This window comes from Diabrotica undecimpunctata, chromosome 3, assembly GCF_040954645.1.
Source record: "Diabrotica undecimpunctata isolate CICGRU chromosome 3, icDiaUnde3, whole genome shotgun sequence".
In the NCBI taxonomy this organism is placed as follows: domain Eukaryota; kingdom Metazoa; phylum Arthropoda; class Insecta; order Coleoptera; family Chrysomelidae; genus Diabrotica; species Diabrotica undecimpunctata.
Genome location: NC_092805.1, coordinates 4,383,292 through 4,403,769, shown reverse-complemented (window position 1 = coordinate 4,403,769; position 20,478 = coordinate 4,383,292). Strand labels below are relative to the sequence as shown.

The window sequence follows — 20,478 nt, the reverse complement described above, 5'->3', positions numbered from 1 at the left end:
TACAGCGGTTATCCTTGATTTCCCGAGGCACATTTCACAGCTTTATTGATTTTTGTACGCAAGATCCTTCATATATGCCGGAGGACACGAGGGCGCATGTCCCTAGTTTACTTTTAATTTATTAAAACCGTCCTCTCCGGTGAGTGTATCCCTGGATAACTGTTAATTTTGCGGAAAATTGGGATTCTTTTCGGTTTTTCTTTACATTAAAACTCTCTGTAAAAGGACAGGCGAACAAGCGGATGGAAGAACTGGACCATTTTTCAAACTATGTAATTTATTAATTCAAGTAGACGGTTTTTCACCGAAATCCTGTGTGTCATATTTTTCCCTTAGGAAATGGTCTATTTTTATTACCTTTTTAAAATATATACAGGGCGATAATTTGAAAAACTGACCATTGTTAATATCTTCATTTTGTAAATAATATAAAAAATTGGCTAAACACTTCTTAGAATAAAGCTTAATAGTTTTCTTCCATTTGTATCTATTCTCTGATAGGTATTTCCAATCTCCCTTAACAATTTTAGATCTTTTAGATCGAATCCATCTATTTTCTTCAGAGGCGTCTTCTTTTTGTCTTAGCCTCAATGTTTATTAGTTCTTTGGGAATTATTCCATCTTCTAGCTGTGTAATTGAGGAGTATATCTTGCTTAAAGCAAGCCAGTTTTTTACATTCTTCAACCAAGATATTCATCTTCTTCCAACACTTCTTCTACTACATTTTATTGTAGTTTAGTTCTGAAGATGATCCAGATTATCTCGAAATGTTAGGCTTTCCTGCAGAAAAGAGCAGATTATTATGGGTCTTCTGTATCTGTAGAGTAGGGAGGGCGAGTTAAGTTCCACAGCACTTAGGCCACAATTGACCCATTGTGCATCCCTCCAGGGAGCTGTTGCCATTAGCTCATTGTCCATCCTGCCATTTCTAGGAAAGTGGACAAGTCACCAGGAGACATCTCCCTTATGTGGACTTCCTACATAGAGGTGTGTCTGCTGTCCCCAGTGTGTGGAAGTGTTTGCTTAGCTGACAATAATCAGTTAAAAAACCAACTGTCAAGCGTAGGTTTTTCCTGGTCATTCCCAAGTACTTCTTTGATGCTGACTCTTCAAGGTTACTTAGTGTTACCCTGGCAAATCTACATCCTTGCTCTTCTTTCCATCTTTTTAAGATTTAGGTATGGGAGTGATATTTGACAATCTTCGTGATTGTTGTAGTTGACAAACCAAAAATATCCCCAGATCCTAAGAGTCTTAGGCCTACCGCCTTCCCAGCCAATTGGTCAGTAATGCGGTTGCCTTTATTCCTATCGTGTCCTTTAACCCACCTCAGGATGATGGTTTACCATCCGAAGCTTGAGTTAGTAACTCGTGACACTCCATTACTAACCCTGATGTGACACGTGGTATATTCAAGGTTAGTAGCGCTTGTCTGCTATCTGTGCAGATTATTATAGTTTTTCCGGCTATACCTTTTTGGGTTATCTCTTTTGCGACTGTGGAGATACCAGCCAGTTCTGTCTGAACTACGCTGGAATTTTTGCCCATACCCCACTTTATTCTTATTTTCAGTGATCTGAAGTATATCCAATCGCTGTATATGCAATAGGCATTTGCTACGTTTGTCTCCCTATACTGTCTTGTTTCGATTTTGTAGGGTTCGTTAAAGACAAACTTTGCTCTCCCTGCCAGAAACGAGATCTCAATTGTCCTAGTCCTACATCAAGGTTCGCTCCAGCTGAGCGCAGTCGCATCATTGTCACTAGCGCCACCTCCTTGACATATATATCTAGAGGCGTGATGCCAATGATCAACTCCATTGCAACAGTTGGTGTTCTTTTCATGGTACCTGTTATATTTATGCAAACCATCCGCTGAATATGGTTTAGTTTGTTAATCGCTGTTGCCTGTAGCACTTTTAGTACCCAAACAATAGCTCCGTAAGTTAGCACTGCCATCTAAGTGTAAGTTTCATCTTAACTTTCTGTTAAGGGTAATACTAAAGTACTTCACCTCGTCAGAAAAATTTAGACTGTAGTTTAGAATCCTTGGGGTATTAAGCCCGTGATTCTTCTTTTCCTGGTAAAGAGGAGCATCTCTGTTTTCTTAGGATTTATAGATAATGAGTGTTTCTTGCACCATGTTTCTATTAGTCGAAGAGCAACTTGTAATCTCTCACATAATGTATTCTCAAACTTACCGCTTTGCAGGACAGCAAAGGGTATCGGGTCTTATCGTGATGCTTTTTTGTGACACTGTGTAACGATGTGATGAACGTCCTACAGCAACAGCGTTCAACAGTTTGAATCATGGGAGTGTCGATAATCACGCATCCATTTCCACGACAAGACGACGAGGTGGGGTCCGGACCGGCTATTTAAAGCGAGCGGCTGGCGGAGTTAAATGAGTCTTGTGGCTAACGCTCTAGGCTCCCTGGCTCGCTAGTGCATTGAACATGCGAGCCAACCCGGACAGAAAGACTTCCGCAGTGAGGATTATGCTCTGTCCTTAATCAATTAAAACTCGTGGGTATAGTGGATTGAACGTTACCGTCAACTCTGACTCAGAGTATAACGTGGATTTGCACAATCGAATATTTTGATTGCGAGAGCGTTTGGCGCTTCCTCTGGACTGAGGTGGAAGCGAGTATAAGTCTGCGTGCGATCGAATTCGCGTATTTCAGTTTCTGTTAGTAATAATAATTTTTCTTTTACAGACGTCCGCCGGGGAATTCACTCTCGCGGGATCCAGGCGGGGATATAGAACACACATTTTATATGTGTGTTTTTAATGTTGAGTGTCCTGGCTTTACAAAAATAATCTCAACGACTAGTAAGTTGTAATGACAATTTGAGATATGTTGTAAATATTTACACTTTCTTCTAATTACAGTGTCTTGAAGAAGGAATAAAAGAATTCCAAAAGCTCAACCAAAAGTCAAAAGAGTGTTTCTATAACATCCCGGCCAAACCTACTGACTGCAGCCCTAATAAACTGTGTTGTTTGTATATATATATATATATATATATATATATATATATATATATATATATATATATATATATATATATATATATATATATCTATATATAAAGAAAAGTTTCTTCAGGTCAATATGGAACCAACTGATTATGTTAAAAGTTTATCATGGCTCGGTAGTTAGTCCAAAAGGAAAAATTAGATTACTTTTTTTTTATTGTTGAGGGGGCTACAAAATGTTTATTAGGCCGTGATATTTGATATGATTTTGGTTTAAGTTTGAAGGGTCCAGATGTCTGTTTAGACGACAGTAAAGTAAGTAGGTTTAGCTCGATATTGAATACAGTTTGTCAAAAACCTACTGCAGAAGATATTATAAGTTTACAAATTTATTTAAGAATGGGTTTGGAACATTTAAATATGAAAAGAATAAATTAGATATTGAAGAAGGAACCACACTTATTTTTCAGAAACCAGTTCCGATACCGTTTGCATTTAAGAAAAAAGTAGTTAAAGAGATTGAGAAATTAAAAGAAAGTAAAGTGATAGAGGTAGTGCCTAATGTAAACTGGAGAACACCGTTAGTATCAGTGTACAGGACTAATGGAATGGATGTCAGGGTTTGTGTTAACTACAAAATTACAATAAATAAATATTTGCAAAATGTTAACCACTCCATTTCTAGAATTGAAGATCTATTTGCAGCGTTGCAAGGAGGGAAACAGTTCAGCAAGCTAGATTTTTTAAATGCGTACAATCAATTACAGGTGGAACCAGAGACAGCAGAACTTCTTGCGTGGAGCACACCGATTGGTATATTTAAAGTTAACTGTTTACCTTTTGGTACCAAGCCAATTTGTGCAATTTTCCAGCGGACAGCAGAGAAAGTGTTGCAAGGTTATGCGGAGACAGTGAATTATTTGGATGCGGCGTTATCTGACTGCCTCACGAACTACTTGGGCCCAATAATCACAAGTACCTGCTGCCACATCGCCGAGAAAGTTGGGGATTAAGTCTTAATGACCGGAAACTCCAAATTTGATTATAGTTGAAAGTAAGAATATAAATATTTTCAGTTATTCACTTCAGTTGCAAGTATTATGGTATACTTTTGTCCATTAGTGTTTAACTTTTAAATGGCGAATCTAACGACTATGTTTAGTCAAAGGGGAGAACTTTAGTTAATAATTAATGAATATAAAAATTCAAAGGCCCATGTCTCCAAAGATGGAAAAGTTAGATGGCGATGCATCAAAAAAGGGTGTCAACAAAAAGTGTACCCAAAGGAAGGTGATGAAAATTACGTTATTCTTGCAAAAGCATCGGTGGAGCATAATCATGCTCCAGATATCCACGTTGACCGGTAAATTTTTAGTAATTCTACAAAGAGGAAAGCTGTAGAAGATATATGTGAAAGACCTTTAAAGATTGTCCACAAGGAATTGAGGAAGGAAAATTTCAGCAATTTACCGTTCACGACGAAAGACATTTCTTGCGTTCGAAGAAATATTTATGCTGGAAGACGAAAATCCACACCTTCATTGTTCATATCACAGGAAGAAGTTCTACAAGTGTTAGTGAACTTAAATTTAAAAACAAATACAGGTGAAAACTTTTTATTATCTACGAAAAATAATTCCGCAATTTTTAGTTGTTTCACAAATCTTTACTTTTTGTGTAATGTAGATTCTTTGTATGTAGATGGAACTTTTCAATACTGTTCTAAATATTTTCTATTTCCAATAGATGTTATTTAATCCATAGTTGAAAAACATTGTAAGTAGAATTACAATGTTATTCATATCAGGTGTCGATTTTACTCTTAAAATCATCATTCAATCTTCGCTTATCCACTGCTAGACATAGATCTCCCTCATAATTTTCCATCTATTTCGATCTTGTGCCTCTTGCATCCAATTCCTATGACAACGTTTTAGATCGTCAGTCCAACGTGTTGGTGGACGACCTCTGCTTTGGTAGGCATCATCTCTTGGTCTCGATTCCAGTATCCGCTTTGTCCATCTATTATCTGCCATTCGAGCCACGCAACCTGCCCAGTTCCATTTCAGTGTTGCTACTCTCTCTACTGCATCAGCCACTCTTGTTCTTTGTCGTATTTGGGATCTTGTCTCGTAGTGAAACGCCCAACATAGCACGCTCCATCGCCCTTTGACACACACGGATATTTTGAACTGTTGTCCTTGTCATGGTCAACGTTTCCGCACCGTAAGTTAACAGTGTTTACTATACATGGCTACAAAAATTGTTTTTATGTTCCTCTAGTATTTTGTTTGTTAACAATAAATCACAGCAATCGTACAAAAGTACTTTTGATACATTAATAACAATACGTAAAGATTTTAATTTAAATTTCAAACCGAAGCGAATAATTTCTGATTTTAAAATAGCAATTCAAAATGCAGCCAAGTTAGTGTGGCCCGACATTATTATTTTTTGTTGCAAATTTCATTGTTGCAAACACAAAATTGGTACCGAAAAATTCAAAATTTGGGTTTGTCCTCGGAATATAAAAATCAAACTGTTATTGGAAAATATTTAAAATTGTTTTTCGGCATTCCTTATTTAGATCCAAATGATGTTGGTGACTTTTTTCTGATGAACTTTTTAATATTATGCCAGAAGATAAGAGAGTTTTGCAATTTTGTGATTACCTAGTAGTCTAGGCGGGATCTGTTTTGGATTGGACATTTTCCATAGGAAGCTATTTTTTTGCTGGAATCCCTTCAGGATGTGCCCAATATCGATAATCACGATATGCGCCAGTCGCAAACCCTGTGCTAAATTTTTTATTTAACAAAATCTGAAAACAATTGAAAATTTCCCATTTTTTGCTCCTATTTTCGTTTATAATTCGGAAAATATTGATCCTAGAGAAAAAATTATAGGAAGTAAAAAGTTTCGCTATTCAATTTTACACAATATTTCGTTAGCTAGAAATTGAAAATTTAATGTTTATTGTTGAAAAAATAGCAATAATGGGAAAAAAAGTACAAAAAAATGAAGTTAATCCTTTAAATGTTTTCGACTTTCTAAACTTGACTTACAAGCTCCATATTCCGCCTAGAAAAACTTCTTAATATGTTTAAAACGTGTGCTAAATTTTGTTAAGATCGGTCGGATAGGTTTTGCATAATAATTTTGCAACCCAGCCTACTGGAAAAAAAAATCGCAAATTTTCAAATTTATAGTAGGCCCTAAATAAGCCTCTCAGATAGTTGCAAATTTTTTTACATATAAAGGAAGGCACAAACTTTCAAACGCTTTTTGTAAAATTCAAATCGGTTCACTAGGAAAGCCTAGAAATTTTTTTAAAATTGTAAACATTTTTTATATATATATTAGGCTTATAAACAAATTGAATAACTTTACGAGCTTTAAACATATTCATTTCAAAATTTATACACTTAAAGAATATTAAAAGACGCTTCTTTAAAAAAAAAGATACATTCGGCTTACTGGTTGCCGAGATATTGAAGGTCAAAGTTGGCATACATTTGCCGTGTAACCATAAGTGATAGAGGGCTTGTTTTTAAACAAGTACCCTCGCCTTGTCAAGTACTGTTTATATGAAAAGTTTTACGTAATGCGCTTCATGGCAACATCCATAAAAAAGACAAATAAAAAACCGTTTTCGCGTAAAATGTCGCTCGGAATGCATGAGAGGTAGTGGTGGGGGACATTCACTCGAAATGTGAATCGGCGAGTTCAAAATCATAGCGCGCGCTACAAATTGCATTACCTCGGCTTCTTGTTAACCAATTTTGCTCTTTTTTTTTTATTGATGTCTCGGACGACAAGGATTTCAAATATCATATTTTCAAATACCATTTTTAATTGCAAATTGGGAAATTTACAATAAACAATTGTATGTTAAACAAGTAATTGCATTTTTTTGAGCTTGCAATTTATACATTGAAGTAAATTGTTACTTTTAGTAAACAAATATGTATTTATAAATTGTTAATAAATAATTTAAATTGTTAAAACAAAGGCGAACGAAAAAAAATTTTTTTTTTTATAAATAAACTTTATTTTGACTCAATCCTCAATAATTTTTTTTAAGTCTTTCTTTTTTTGGAAGGACAAGAATCTTCAGGTCTTATTTCTTCCTCAAAACCTTCATTTTCCATTTCAATATCTTCATGCTCGATCTGTAAATTTAATGTTTCTTCTCCTTCATCTTTAGCTTTATCTTGTGCCTCTAGAAAATCTAAGGAATCCATTTTTGAACAAGGTTTTTTACATTTGCAACTAATATTTCTGAATAATCAGTGAGTCAGGTAGCAATACCTGCTCAGTTTGTATTGGCTCAAGACCATTTTGAGTCAATTCCCACTCCCACTCAGTAGCATTCAGGTTATTTCCAAGCCACTGCTGTACGTGGAAATATACACGAAGCGAGTGTTGCTCAGCTGCAGATTGTGTTGGTGGCAGCATGAACAATTGAACATTTTTATTTTTGCAACCTTTATTAAAGCACAAGTAACGAATTTTATTCAATGTAAAATCGCAATTTGAGTGGCCCATATACAATGCCGATATAATTTTACATCCGCTGCGTTTAATTTCTTCCTTAGTGGCACTTTTTTCATTAAAAATGGTTGCTTCTTGCGATATATCATTATTTGTTGAAAACAATTTAACAATTTTACTTTTTCCTTGATAAAAAAATGCAGAGGTTGTATTACAACCTCATAAATTTTGAAATTGATATGTTTAAAGCTCGTAAAGTTATTCAATTTGTTTATAAGCCTAAAAAATGTTTAAAACTTTAAAAAAAAATTTCTAGGTTCTCCTAGTAAACCGATTTAAATTTTACAGAAAGTGTTTGAAAGTTTAAGCCTTTCTTTATATGTAAAAAAATTTGCAACTATCTAAGATACTTATTTGGGGCCTACTATAAATTTGAAAATTTGCGATTTTTTTCCAGTAGGCTGGATTGCAAAATTATTATGCAAAACCTATCCCACCGATCTTAACAAAATTTAGCACACGTTTTAAACATATTAAAAAGTTTTTTTAGGCGGAATATGGAGCTTGTAAGTCAAGTTTAAAAAGTCGAAAACATTTAAAGGATTAACTTCATTTTTTGTACTTTTTTTCCAATTACTGCTATTTTTTAACAATAAACATTAAATTTTCAATTTTTAGCTTACGAAATATTGTGTAAAATTGAATAGCGAAACTTTTTACTTCTTATAATTTTTTTTCTAGGATCAATATTTTCCGAATTATAAACGAAAATAGGAGCAAAAAAATGAGAAATTTTCAATAACGAAATATTGTGTAAAATTGAATAGCGAAACTTTTTACTTTTTATAATTTTTTCTCTAGGATCAATATTTTCCGAATTATAAACGAAAATAGGAGCAAAAAAATGAGAAATTTTCAATAACGAAATATTGTGTAAAATTGAATAGCGAAACTTTTTACTTTTTATAATTTTTTCTCTAGGATCAATATTTTCCAAATTATAAACGAAAATAGGAGCAAAAAAATGAGAAATTTTTAATTTTTTTCAGATTTTATTAAATAAAAAATTTAGCACAGGGTTTGCGACTGGCGCATATCGTGATTATCGATATTGGGTACATCTTGAAGGGATTCCAGCAAAAAAATAGCTTCCTATGGAAAATGTCCATTATGATCCGAATTTCTACAGATCCCGCCTAGTCTATAGTTGATAATTTATTATTTAACGGAAGATTCAACATTTCCACCTTACATGTGGGCTTCAAATCCATCATCTCTTATATTAACTACAAACGCATGTGCATCATTTCACTCGAAATTTAACGAATGTTTTTATAAATCACATCCCGACACATTTAAATTTACAGACATTTTGTTAAATTTTCAAGCAGAAGTATATGTGAAAATTAGAACTGCACATAGATTCGAAAGAAAACTTAAACGGCAAAAAAGATAAAACGGCAAAAAGAAAAGTTGATTTTATTAAAAATAGGCTAAATGAATATTACGTTAATCAAAACATTACCAAATTAGACTTCATTAAGTCAGTTTGCAATTATTATGCAGCTAACTTTTAAAATATAAAATATAGTGTTCACTTTTACTTATTTTAATCACTTATCAGACATTAGAATTAAGCATTGTTATTGTTTAACTGTAGTTTTTGTCATTGTATATAAGTAAATGTAGATTTATAAATAAACTTTATTCGATTATATTGTTATAGTTTCATTATTTAATCATTTAAAATTTTTACTCATACTTTGGGAATTGGGTTCCTTTTTAAATACAATAAAGTAGATTAAAAACTATATATGTTTACAAAAATATTATCTAAGTACCTAGGTAGCGTGGGGCAGTTCGTAGTCGAACTTTGGATGATGTAGTGGTAACAGGGAGAGATGATACTGAACATGTAAATTTTGTAGCATCTCTTGAAAATATTTTTCCATCTGTTCATTATTTCATTTATTTCTGTAAGAATTTCGCTATTTTTATCCTTTATTTTTTTATGTCTTGTACTTTTTCTTTTCTCATTGATTTTAAAACTCCATAGAACAGTTTCTGATTCTCTTTACTGTTTTTTCCATCTTTTCTCCAAATTCTGTCCATTTGTCCTTTCTTGCTTTTGTAACAAATCCTTTTACTAATCTTCTGTATACAATACTTACTATATATAATAACAAACTTTTTTCTCACACCAGGTAAAAATCCGTATATTAATACATAATTACTAACAGCTGCCGAATTTAGTCGACCCATATAATTGCATTATAATTGCCATTTACTTAAAATAATTTATTTTTAATTGTAAAGGTTGTTGATTTCAAAATACCGTAGTCAACAAACAAGTCAAACTGGAAAAACATACCCCGTTGTATATAGGTACCTACCTGCTTTAAGGTAGGTAATACAGTTTGCGGATTTGGTCAGGTGCAAAATATTGAAAATTCGCGACATTCGCTGACGAGTTCGTAAGTGAAAGTACATACTCCGCGATTTTTTGTTATTTCGGTAAACAATGCCGTGGGTTAAAAACAGATTAACAATATTCCACAGGTTTTGTTTACGTATTTTAAAACAAGGCCCTATACCAGAACACGTGGCTATTATAATGGATGGTAATAGAAGATTTGCCAAAAATCAAATGATTGAAAAAATACAAGCGCATTCGTTGGGATTTGATACCTTACTTGATTGTCATGAATGGTGCCGGGAATTGGGTATCAGGGAGGTTACTGTGTATGCATTTAGTACAGAAAATTTGAAAAGAACTAAACAGGAGGTAAGTACATTTGGAAAATTAAAATGATAATTTCTTTTGTCTATCCGCTACTGATGTTGACTACTAACATAATTATTTTCATTTTCTTTGCCGCTATTCTATAGTCCAGTTCAGAGAAATAGGTTTTTTGAGTTTTAAGGACCTCGATAAGTTGAGGCCAAAATGAACCCTTTTAAGTATTTTCGTAACAGTAAAAAATAAAGCATTTTAAATTAAATTTAGGTAACTATCTTATAAAGCACGTTAAATGATGATTTATAAATGTTGATTTACTAATTTGTTTAATAGAAAACTGTAAAAAAAGATAAGTATTTCTAATTTTCAGTAAATGTTCAATACCTACAAAATTACACGTTTTTTTTTATCATGAAAACGTTTTTTTTAAGTTTATTGGATATCCTATAGTAAATAGGGTGTGCTAATCACGAATCTCTTAGTTTTTCTCCAGTATGTCAGGTTTTCAAAGAAAGTGTGTTTAACATTTTTTATCGAAACTGCCAAAGATACTGAGAAAATATTTATGGAAATAATATTTAATGAATAATTACACTGCAAAATTTAAATATTCATAAAAAAACAGTGCAGTATTAATCTACGTTAGACAATCGTTGGTTTTTTTGAATAAAATAGTCTCTTTTTCCGTGAAAGTTTCGTTTTGTAGTTTTTTTTTTGTGGATTTTTGTGAGCGAGTCCCTCTTCAAGGTCTAGCAGTTAACAGCCATCATTCTAATATCCCACCTTCCTTGGTAATGTCTCTCCATGTTCTGTATGTTTGGATGGAACCTCTCTCTCTGTTCCTTGGTGATAGTTCTAAAATTTTTGGGAAAATAGTCAATGTTCTAGTAAATTCATAAAATGAAATTTGACGTTTATATTGGATATATGTTTTTTATAATTTTCAACCATGTTGGCTACAGTTTTTTGAAGTTTGTAGAATTGTTTTTTCCATGAAAACCGTTTATAATCTTTCGAAAGAACTTTATGCTTCTGATTCATCCTGGGTATTCTAGAACAAATTGTCCTATTTTAAGGTCCGAATTAGACGGGTTATAAAAATTTTTTCTTAATCTTTAGCTTCAGAAAGTACAAGAAATTTGTCGCACAGGTATTTAAAGCAGTCATCTTGTTTATTTAAAGTTTTAACAAACTACTTCATCAATCCTAACTTTATGCGAAGGGGAGGTGAAAGAACTAATTTTGGGTCAACTGATTCATCACGCTACTTTTTTGTCCCGGTACAACACAAGTCTTTTTCAAAGCGACTCTTTTCACTTAACATAATGTAAATTTCGTAATCGACTGTCCCACTTGTACCAAAAATATGAATACTTTGTGAATTTAGACTTCTTCTTCTTGATGTGCTTATTTGTTACGAATGTTGGCGAGCATCATGGCAATCTTTATCTTATCTGCAGCAGCGCGGAAAAGCGGAAAAAAAAACCAAGATGTTCTTCTTCCTGGACCTCGTTTTCCAAATATTTTTCCTTGCAGAATGGCTTGAAGGAGAGCATATCTGGATTCATTTCGCATAATATGTCCGAAGAACTGTAACTTTCGAGATTTGATGGTGGGCAGTACCTCTCGGTTTTTATTCATTCTTCTGAGGACCTCTTCATTTGTGACTCGGTCAGTCCACGGGATCTTAAGCATTCTCCGTTATAGCCAATTATCAAATTCTTCCAGTTTTCTGCACGTATCTTCGTGTAAGGTTAACGATTCAACACCATAAAAAAGGACAGAAAAGACGTAGCATCGCAGCATTCTTACTTTTGTGTCAAGAGAGAGGTTATGACTCCTGAAGAAGGCCCCCATCCGATTAAAGGTGGATCTAGCTTTTTCGATGCGTGCTCTAATCTACTGGTTGTTGGTCCATTCTTCATTTATTATGGTGCCGAGGTAGTTACTACTACTAAGGATTTCCACAGTTTTCACTGTCTTCCTTCACTCAACCGTTTTCTCCAATTTTCCCTGTCATTCCAGTCTCCATCTCGCAGGGTTCTTTTCTCCATAGCCTCGTCGATTTCATCTCTGAATGACCTTCGAGGTCTTCCTCTCTTTCTTCTTCCAATCGGGCTCCATTCTGTGATTTTGTTTATCCAGCGTCCTCTGTCCGCTCTTCTGACGTGGCCGTACCAGGATAGTCTCTTCTCCTCTATATAGTCGATTATGTCTGATTGCACTCCCATTCTCCGCTTAATCTCTGCGTTTTCAATTCTGTCTCTTTTTGTAAGTCTACAGTCTACAGTCTTTTCTCCTCAGGAACTCCATTTCTACTGCTCTTATTCTACCTCTATTTCTCTTGTTTATTGTCCAGTTTTCGGACCCATATGTCAGGATACTTCTTGTCAGGGTATTATATATTCTCTTTTTTGTCTTTATCGTAATGTTCTTATCCCACAACACTGAGTTTAGTTGTCTTATACAGTTTCTTGTTTGTCTCAGTCTGTTGTTTATATCTTCTTCTGTTGTTCCCTGGTTCGATATTATGGTTCCTAAATACTTGAATTTATCTGTTCCATTTATTTGTCTTCCCTCGTCTATCTCTAGGTTTCTCATATCCTTGTTTTCTGTTGTTAGGTATTCGGTTTTCTCTAAGTTTATTTCCATTCCGTTGTTTTTATATTCTTCTTCTAGTTTTCTGAGCATAAAGCTGAGATCTTCTTCATCTTGTGCGATGACTACTTGATCGTCGGCAAAACTTAAGGTGTATAGGTATTCGTCTCTTACTGGTATGCCCATTCCTTCGCACTTTCTCCTCCATGGTTTGAGTGTCTTTTCCAAGAATATTTTAAACAGAGTAGGGGACGTAGCACAGCCTTGTAGAAGTCCTTTTGTCGTCTTAAATGGATTGTAGGCTTTATTTCCACATTTAATATCTACTTTGTTTCCTTTGTATAGTGCTTTAACTGCTTTTATTAGTGTTTGTCGGATTCCGAGATCATTCATTGCTTCCCATAATTTGACTCTAGGTATTGAGTCATATGCTTTCTTTAGATCAACAAAGGCCAGATGGACCGGTCTACCTTTTGCCATTTTCTTTTATATCAGTTGTTCTAATGTGTACGTATGATCTAGGCATGATTTTCCTACTGTGAACCCTTGGTCTTCTCCAATTTTTCCTATTATTTCAGTTTCTAGTTTTTCCTTAATAATTTTCCCGTAAAGTCTACCTACCGACGATATTATACTAATTCCTCTATAGTTTTCACATTTTTTCCTGTTTCCTTTCTTATGTATGGATGTGATGTATGCTTGTGTCCATTCCGCAGGTATTATTTCTCCATTTAGTCCTCTTTCTAACATTCTATGTAGCATGCGGAATAACTTTTCCGTTCCGTTTTTAATTAGTTCGTTTGGTATTCCTCCGGGTCCTTTGGCTTTTTTGTTCTTCAATGTCTTGATTGCTCTCTTAACTTCTGCCAGGCTTATTTCTATCTGGTCGTATGCCCCATTTCCTGCATGTTTTATATTCTCTTCCTGAAATTGGGGACGGTTTTCTGTAAGTAGTTCTACGTAGTATTCTTGCCACTCGTTTTCACTAATTATCTGTTATCCTTTTTTGCTAATTATCATAAGCTTTGTCTTCTTAACGTTTATATTGAGTCCATATTGTTGAGTGTAATACCTGATTTTGTTCATAAGGATTTGTAGGTCTTCTAAGTTTTCCGTAAATACTATCGTGTCCTCTGCATATCTGATGTTATTTAGCTGGTAACCATTTAGTAGAATACCTTTTTCAGTTTCGCCCAAAGCTTCGATAACTATTCTTTCAGAGTACAGATTGGAGATAAAAGGAGACAAAATGCAGCCTTGCCTCACTCCACGCATGATTATAACATAGTCAGTGTGTTCACCTTTAACTCTGAGATTTCCATCCCCAAAATTAGCTACCATAAATCCATACAGGTCTTATTAATAACAAATAATATTATCAATTGAATTTTTTAGGTCGACGATCTGATGCAGTTAGCAGAAGAAAGATTTTCTGAAGTAGAAAAAGAAGAAAGTGATTTTAGAAAAGCAAAAGTTCGTATCAAAATAGTAGGCGATTTAGACCAGATTCCTGAAAATGTAAGAAAAGCCATGGAACGAGCATGCGAAGTGACCAAAGACAACGATGGATTCGTATTAAACGTAGCCTTTTTCTACGTAGCTCGGGAGGAAATTACTGCTTCGATTAAATCAGTAGTAGACGGCGTTCAAGAAGGTTGTTTTAAATGTGAGGATATCTCTGAAGAATTAATTTCAAAATCGTTGTATTCTAAATTTGATAGAAACCCAGGTATGATGATTAGAACATCTGGAGAAGTCAGGTTGAGCGACTTTCTCCTTTGGCAGCTTTCTGATACTTACTTGTATTTTACTGACGTTTTGTGGCCAGATTTTTCTCTGTGGCATCTCTTTACCATAATATTAAGCTACCAGAGGTCTTGTGGATTTATGAATTTAAAGAAATAAGACAGAAATTTTACCACCTTCGCAGAATTATTTTCAACGTTAGAATTCTTTAATCCTGGTGGATTTTAACGAGAATTTAAGTCATAACAATATAATGTCTATTTAGTGATATATGTAAATGTAACTTAAACAAATTATATTTTTTGTCACAATAAACTTTTTCTATATTTAATATATTTTTTTTTAGAAATCTTGTCTATGATTCTCCCGATGAATTATATCTGGTTTGTACGTACAATACATACAAAACTATCTGTCACAATTAGCATTCATAGATCAGAACTGCTACCTTTTTTTAACTGTTATTCAAAAATTACTTTTACAACTATTCACAACTACCGGAACTAAATCACTTCAAAGGATTCGATATTTTTCCCTCTAGGTCAGTAACAGATAATCACCTTCTCCTGCTTTAAAAAATTCACCTAACATCCAATATCTCCTTCCACGCTCTCTTTTCATCTTTCAATCATCTTTCGTATTTCAAAAACAAATCAAAATTCCCAATTTCTCAAAACATCACCGCACTTGCTCATTTTTTGTTTTTGATAAAAACAAAATAACAATTCTTCTTCTTCTTCATGTGCCTTGTCCGTTCCGAACGTTGGCAATTAACATGGCTATTCTGACTTTGTTTACGGCAGATCTGAATAGTTCAGCAGACGACAATCCGAACCATTGCCGCAAGTTTTGGAGCCACGAATGTCTTCTCCTCCCTGGACCCCTTCTGCTGTCTATTTTCCCTTGAACGATCAGTTGTAGTACTCTATATTTATTATGTCTCATAACGTGACCCAAGTATTCCAACTTTCTTTTCTTTATACTTATTCCTACCTCTCTCTCTTTACCTATCCGGCGTAGTACCTCTTCGTTGGTCACGTGCTCAGTCCAGGATATACGTAATATACGTCGGTAAGCCCACATTTCGAAGGCCTCTACTTTTTTCATCAATGCTGCGGTCATTGTCCACGCCTCCATTCCATATAACAAAACCGGGAATACATAACATTTCAGAAGTCGAATTTTGAGAGGTAGGGTGAGGCTTTTAGAGGTGAAAATTTGCTTCATGCTAGTGAACGATGCTCTTGCCTTTTCTACTCTTATACGTATTTCCTTCGCTTGATCCCAATTTGAGTTAACTGTTGTTCCCAAGTAGATGTACGAATCCACGTGTTCAATTCTTTCATTGTCTAATATCAGTTGCTGTGGTGGTTGTTGGGTTTTGCTTACTAACATCCATTTGGTTTTTGTGATATTTAGTCTGAGTCCGTATTCTGCACTTGTTTTTTGTATCTTACTCATTAGGCAACTCAGTTCCTCCATGCTACTTGCTAGAATCACAGTGTCATCAGCATACCTTATGTTATTAATTATTTCTCCATTTATCTTTATGCCTTCTGTGCTTTCCTCCAGCTCTGTCTTAAATACTTCTTCTGAGTATATATTAAAGAGAATAGGAGACAAGATACAGCCCTTTCGTACCCCTTTCTTGATCTCAATTTTATTGGTCAATGTAGATCCTACTTTCACTTTAGCTGTTTGACCCCAATAGAGACTCGCTATTGTTCGAATGTCTCTGTAGTCGACTCCGATCTTATGGAGAACTTCAATTATCTTTTCGTGCTTTACGTTATCGAATGCTTTTGCGTAGTCTATAAAGCATATGTACACGTCTTTGTTCATATCTCTGCAGCGCTGGATGAGTACCTGTAGACTAAAAAGTGCTTCTCTTGTCCCAAGAGAATTCCGAAACCCAAACTGCGAATCTCCAATGTTATCCTCGCATTTTTTGCTTATTCTGTTGTAAATAACCTTGGTGTATGCCTTCGAAATGTGGTTAATTAGACTTATCATCCGATGTTGATCACAAGACTTTGCTTTTGGTTTTTTCGGTATGGCAACAAAAGTTGACTCTACCCAGTCTTCAGGAAACTCCCCGCTGTTATAAATATTGTTAAAGAGTCTGACGAGTGAGTCTAGAAATTGACTGTTTGTTTCGCACAGCATTTTCAATACTTCCCCGTATACGTTATCGTTGCCTGGTGTTTTGTTATTTTTAAGACCCTTTATAGCATTCTCCACTTCTGATTTTAGAAAAGAAGGGCCAGTATCATCATTGCTCAGTGTATACCCAATAGGACGGTCATCATTAAACAGTTGTTCCACATAAGTTTCCCAGATTCTAACTATTTTGTCGGGGTCTAGTTGTAGATTTCCATTATCATCGCACAGCCCTTTCGATAAAATATTGTAGCTTTTCTTTGTTGTGAGTTCCTTTATCTTCTTATGCATATTGTGATAGTCGTATACCTTTTCGCACTGTTCGATTTCTTCGCATCTCTCCGAGAACCATTTCTCTTTAGTTTTTCTTATCTCAGCTCTTATTCGTCTATGGGTTTCACGGTATTTGGCAGTATCTTTAGTTTTATATATCCGTCTCTCTTCCATCATGTCAAGGATGTCTGCAGTCATCCAGTCTTTCTTTTTTCTCTTATCAGGTAGTAAAAACTTAGTGCTTGAAGTCCTAATCTCTTCTTTAATTTCACTCCACTTTTCCAGCGGTTCATTGTTATTTTTAAGGATTTTTGATATTTCGGTATTTAAATTCTCCTGCATCTGTTGTTTAATATTATTGTTGGAAAGCTTCCTAATATCTAGCGTTTCGGGCCTGTTCTTTACATTTGGCTTTTTTAACTTTACTTCAAACTTACATACCACCGGATTGTGGTCTGATGCTACGTCCGCACCCGGGTAAGTTTTTATGGCTTTGATGGAGTTTCTAAACCTGATTGGTGCAGCGATATAATCTATTTGATTTCTGATTATTTTACCAGGTGAGTCTGCCGGTAACAATGGACTTCAATAATTAGCTTTATATAAATTCCCAGAAGTTCAAAAACCCACGCCAAGGACAAAAGCCACCGCTAATCGCTTATTTTTTGTTTATCAAAACTATGAAGAAAACAGGTAAAGGGTTTTTTTTTTATGAATTTATGTTATTTATAATGTTTAATTATAAAATAAAAAAGAAAAAATTTAAAAATTGAATTGTGATAGTGAGGGCATTTTGCCAATTTTAAAACTAAAACCATCTAATATTCTAAATTTAAACATTTACCATATAAGTCCATAATAAATTCATGGTGGTATCCTATTTCAATCTAATTCACATTATTTAAATCTTAGTGTAAAATCTACTTTAAAAATTAGTTCCAGTTTGCAAAAATGTTATAAAAGGTTCTATTAAAAAATTTTAAAGTGTGGCGAAGGAGCTGGGTAGTCGACCTACCCATTTGCCATGCCATAATATACATTATACAATTTATGTTTAATGGAGATTATTTCTGTATTACTACCATCGATGTGAATTTTAGGAAAGTATACAATTAATTTGTTTCTATAAATGTAATGTAATCACGCTGTATGAACATCGATAATGTGTGTAGCTACAATAAGTAATTATTATATCATATTTCCTCCTGTTAGATATGCAACTAATAATACGAACCAAAATTTTTACTTTAATTTACATTATTGCATTAAAATTTGATTGTATATATAACATTACTATTGTATAATTATATAATATATCTAACGATTGTATGATTATGTATAATAAGTATCTAATCAATCAAATTAACTAATATTTGTGATCAATTCTTTTGTTTCGCCATCTTCTGGATTAATGCTGCAGTTTAGTTTTGATTCGGACACAGTATAATGTGTGTCCAATGACGGTTTGTGTCTATGTTGTGGTTTCGGATTATGGCCTATTCTCCTATCTGGAAATCTTGGGTATAGAGCTGTTTTCTAACTCGACTAAAATTTTCGCTAAAAATCTGGCGTCATAGAAGGGGGTTACAGAACCGCCGCCATAAATTATCCAATACCATTACATGAGGGTGTATACATTAAGTGTATTTAACATGTTAATATTTATACATCTATGAGTAAAACAGAAAAACAAATGTATCGCATTGGATAATCTCTCGTTTGTGTTTTGTTGTCCTGTTTTAGGTTTTTCACCTCTTCAGGACGTGGTTTGTTTTTCTTTGGTGGGTTGGCTTTTTCGTTGTTTTGGTTCTACTAGTGGATCGCTTCGTGGGTGTGTCTGCGGAGGAGGATCCTGGACAATCAGAGGTGAAAGGGTTGTTGAGCTAACACGGTCCTTTTCAGAATTTTATTAGTAAAAATATGTTTATAAATTGACTGACTTTACTATTACTATGTATACAATTTAATTAATTAGTAACTGTATGTTATGATTCGCGTGAGGGCAGCTGTGGCTGTATCCTCTGCAATTAACAGGTAACATTGTGCAATGGGATCGGGAAACCACAGAAAACTGATCCCTCCCTGAGTAGGCAAGCTCGAAGTGAGCATTTATTGGTTGTTACGGCGGTAGAAATGAGTTGTCTCCAGGATGTCAATGTATTCATCAGGTAGTTCAGGTTAGCCCTCTTATTGATGGGCTGGATGTTCGACAGTTGAAGAATAAGGACGAACGGGTAGTTGCGTCGTTGTTTACTCAGGATTCCCCGTTCCAATTCGAGCAGTTTTTGTGTGAGGTGACGGCGGATCGAAATATAGAGGTTAGATCTATACGCGATCACCGGCCTTATAAATGTTTTGTAAGTATGTATGGGTGTACGTGGATGTGTTCTACCTAAATTTTCACAGAGAGCATTGAGTAGACCGATTCTACTCCTAGCCTTGTTACAGGCTATGTCCAGATAGGTCCTCCAGTTTAGTGTTTGAGTAAAAACCACACCGAGGTACTCAATCCAGTCGCGGAGTTGGAGTCGGTCTCCCCAGAGTCTGAGGTTGTTTCTTCCGGCTATGTTGTATGAGGTGAATCTGCTGAGACTGGGGTGTCTAAAGGTAATCATCTTGATATGAGTTTTATTAGGGTTAGGTGTTACTCTTCATCTTCTCCACCATCTGTCGACCAGGTCAAGGTGATTTTGAGCAAACTTAAGTACTGAATTTACTTCTCGTGCTGTTGTTACGAGAGCGAAATCGTCTGCGTAGAGCAAAGTGAGAGTGTTAGTGTTACGTGGGTTTGGAAAGTCGCTATTGTATATAGTGTATAATATGGATGCCAATACTGAACCTTGTGGAACTCCTGCTGTATGTGTGAGATGGGTGACGATCTCTGTCAATGCCGTTGTGGTGGAGTGACCTTCTCTAAAGCCGAATTGAAATGTTGGAATGATGTATTATGTGGTAAAGTCAGACGCTCGGTGGGAGTTGTTTCACGCAACAAATGTATAAATATTAACATGTTAATATATACGTTTATTCGTTCCGTGCGTGACTGACGCGACACCTACCGCCTTCATCTGACTGTTTTGGACCTACCAATTTTCAGGTTAAACATGTGACATATGTTTGACATTGTTAAATACAGGTGAAATTGACAATTATTAATAATTAACTTTTTAATTATATTTTTTCAAAATTAATGTAGTATTAATAACTGGGTTTCTCAAAATTCATCATAATATATCTTTTTAACCCCAAACGGAAAAAGTAAGGGAAAAATCTAGTACTGACAAATCAAGTTTTTCACGTAAAAGAGCATATAATTAAAAACAGTAATAGTAAAAGGTATGATATAAAAGCTAAAGTCATCAGGCACTCTGCAGTTAGCTTGAAGCCTTATAAAATATCATTTAAGGTAAATTATTTAAATATTTCCTATTTCAATTGCATAAAAATGAGGTTATGTGATATTTACTTTTTCATATTAATAGCACAA

The 20,478-nt window shown here is 34.6% G+C and overlaps 1 protein-coding gene across 1 annotated transcript; it reads left to right on the top strand.

Moving 5' to 3' along the window:
* The first annotated feature begins 9,816 nt into the window (after window positions 1-9,816).
* Window positions 9,817-14,849, top strand: LOC140435456 (dehydrodolichyl diphosphate synthase complex subunit DHDDS-like). Its single transcript, XM_072524189.1, has 2 exons — window positions 9,817-10,259; window positions 14,208-14,849. The coding sequence occupies exons 1-2, from the start codon at window positions 9,996-9,998 to the stop codon at window positions 14,715-14,717; spliced, it is 774 nt and encodes a 257-aa protein (XP_072380290.1). The 5' UTR covers window positions 9,817-9,995; the 3' UTR covers window positions 14,718-14,849.
* The last annotated feature ends 5,629 nt before the right edge of the window (window positions 14,850-20,478 follow it).

Bases quoted from the DNA above. Each gene is read 5' to 3' on its own strand.
- LOC140435456 (XM_072524189.1), top strand. From the start codon at position 9,996: ATGCCGTGGGTTAAAAACAGATTAACAATATTCCACAGGTTTTGTTTA. The intron at 10,260-14,207 runs GTAAGTACATTT...TGAATTTTTTAG, and splicing joins TGAAAAGAACTAAACAGGAG to GTCGACGATCTGATGCAGTT.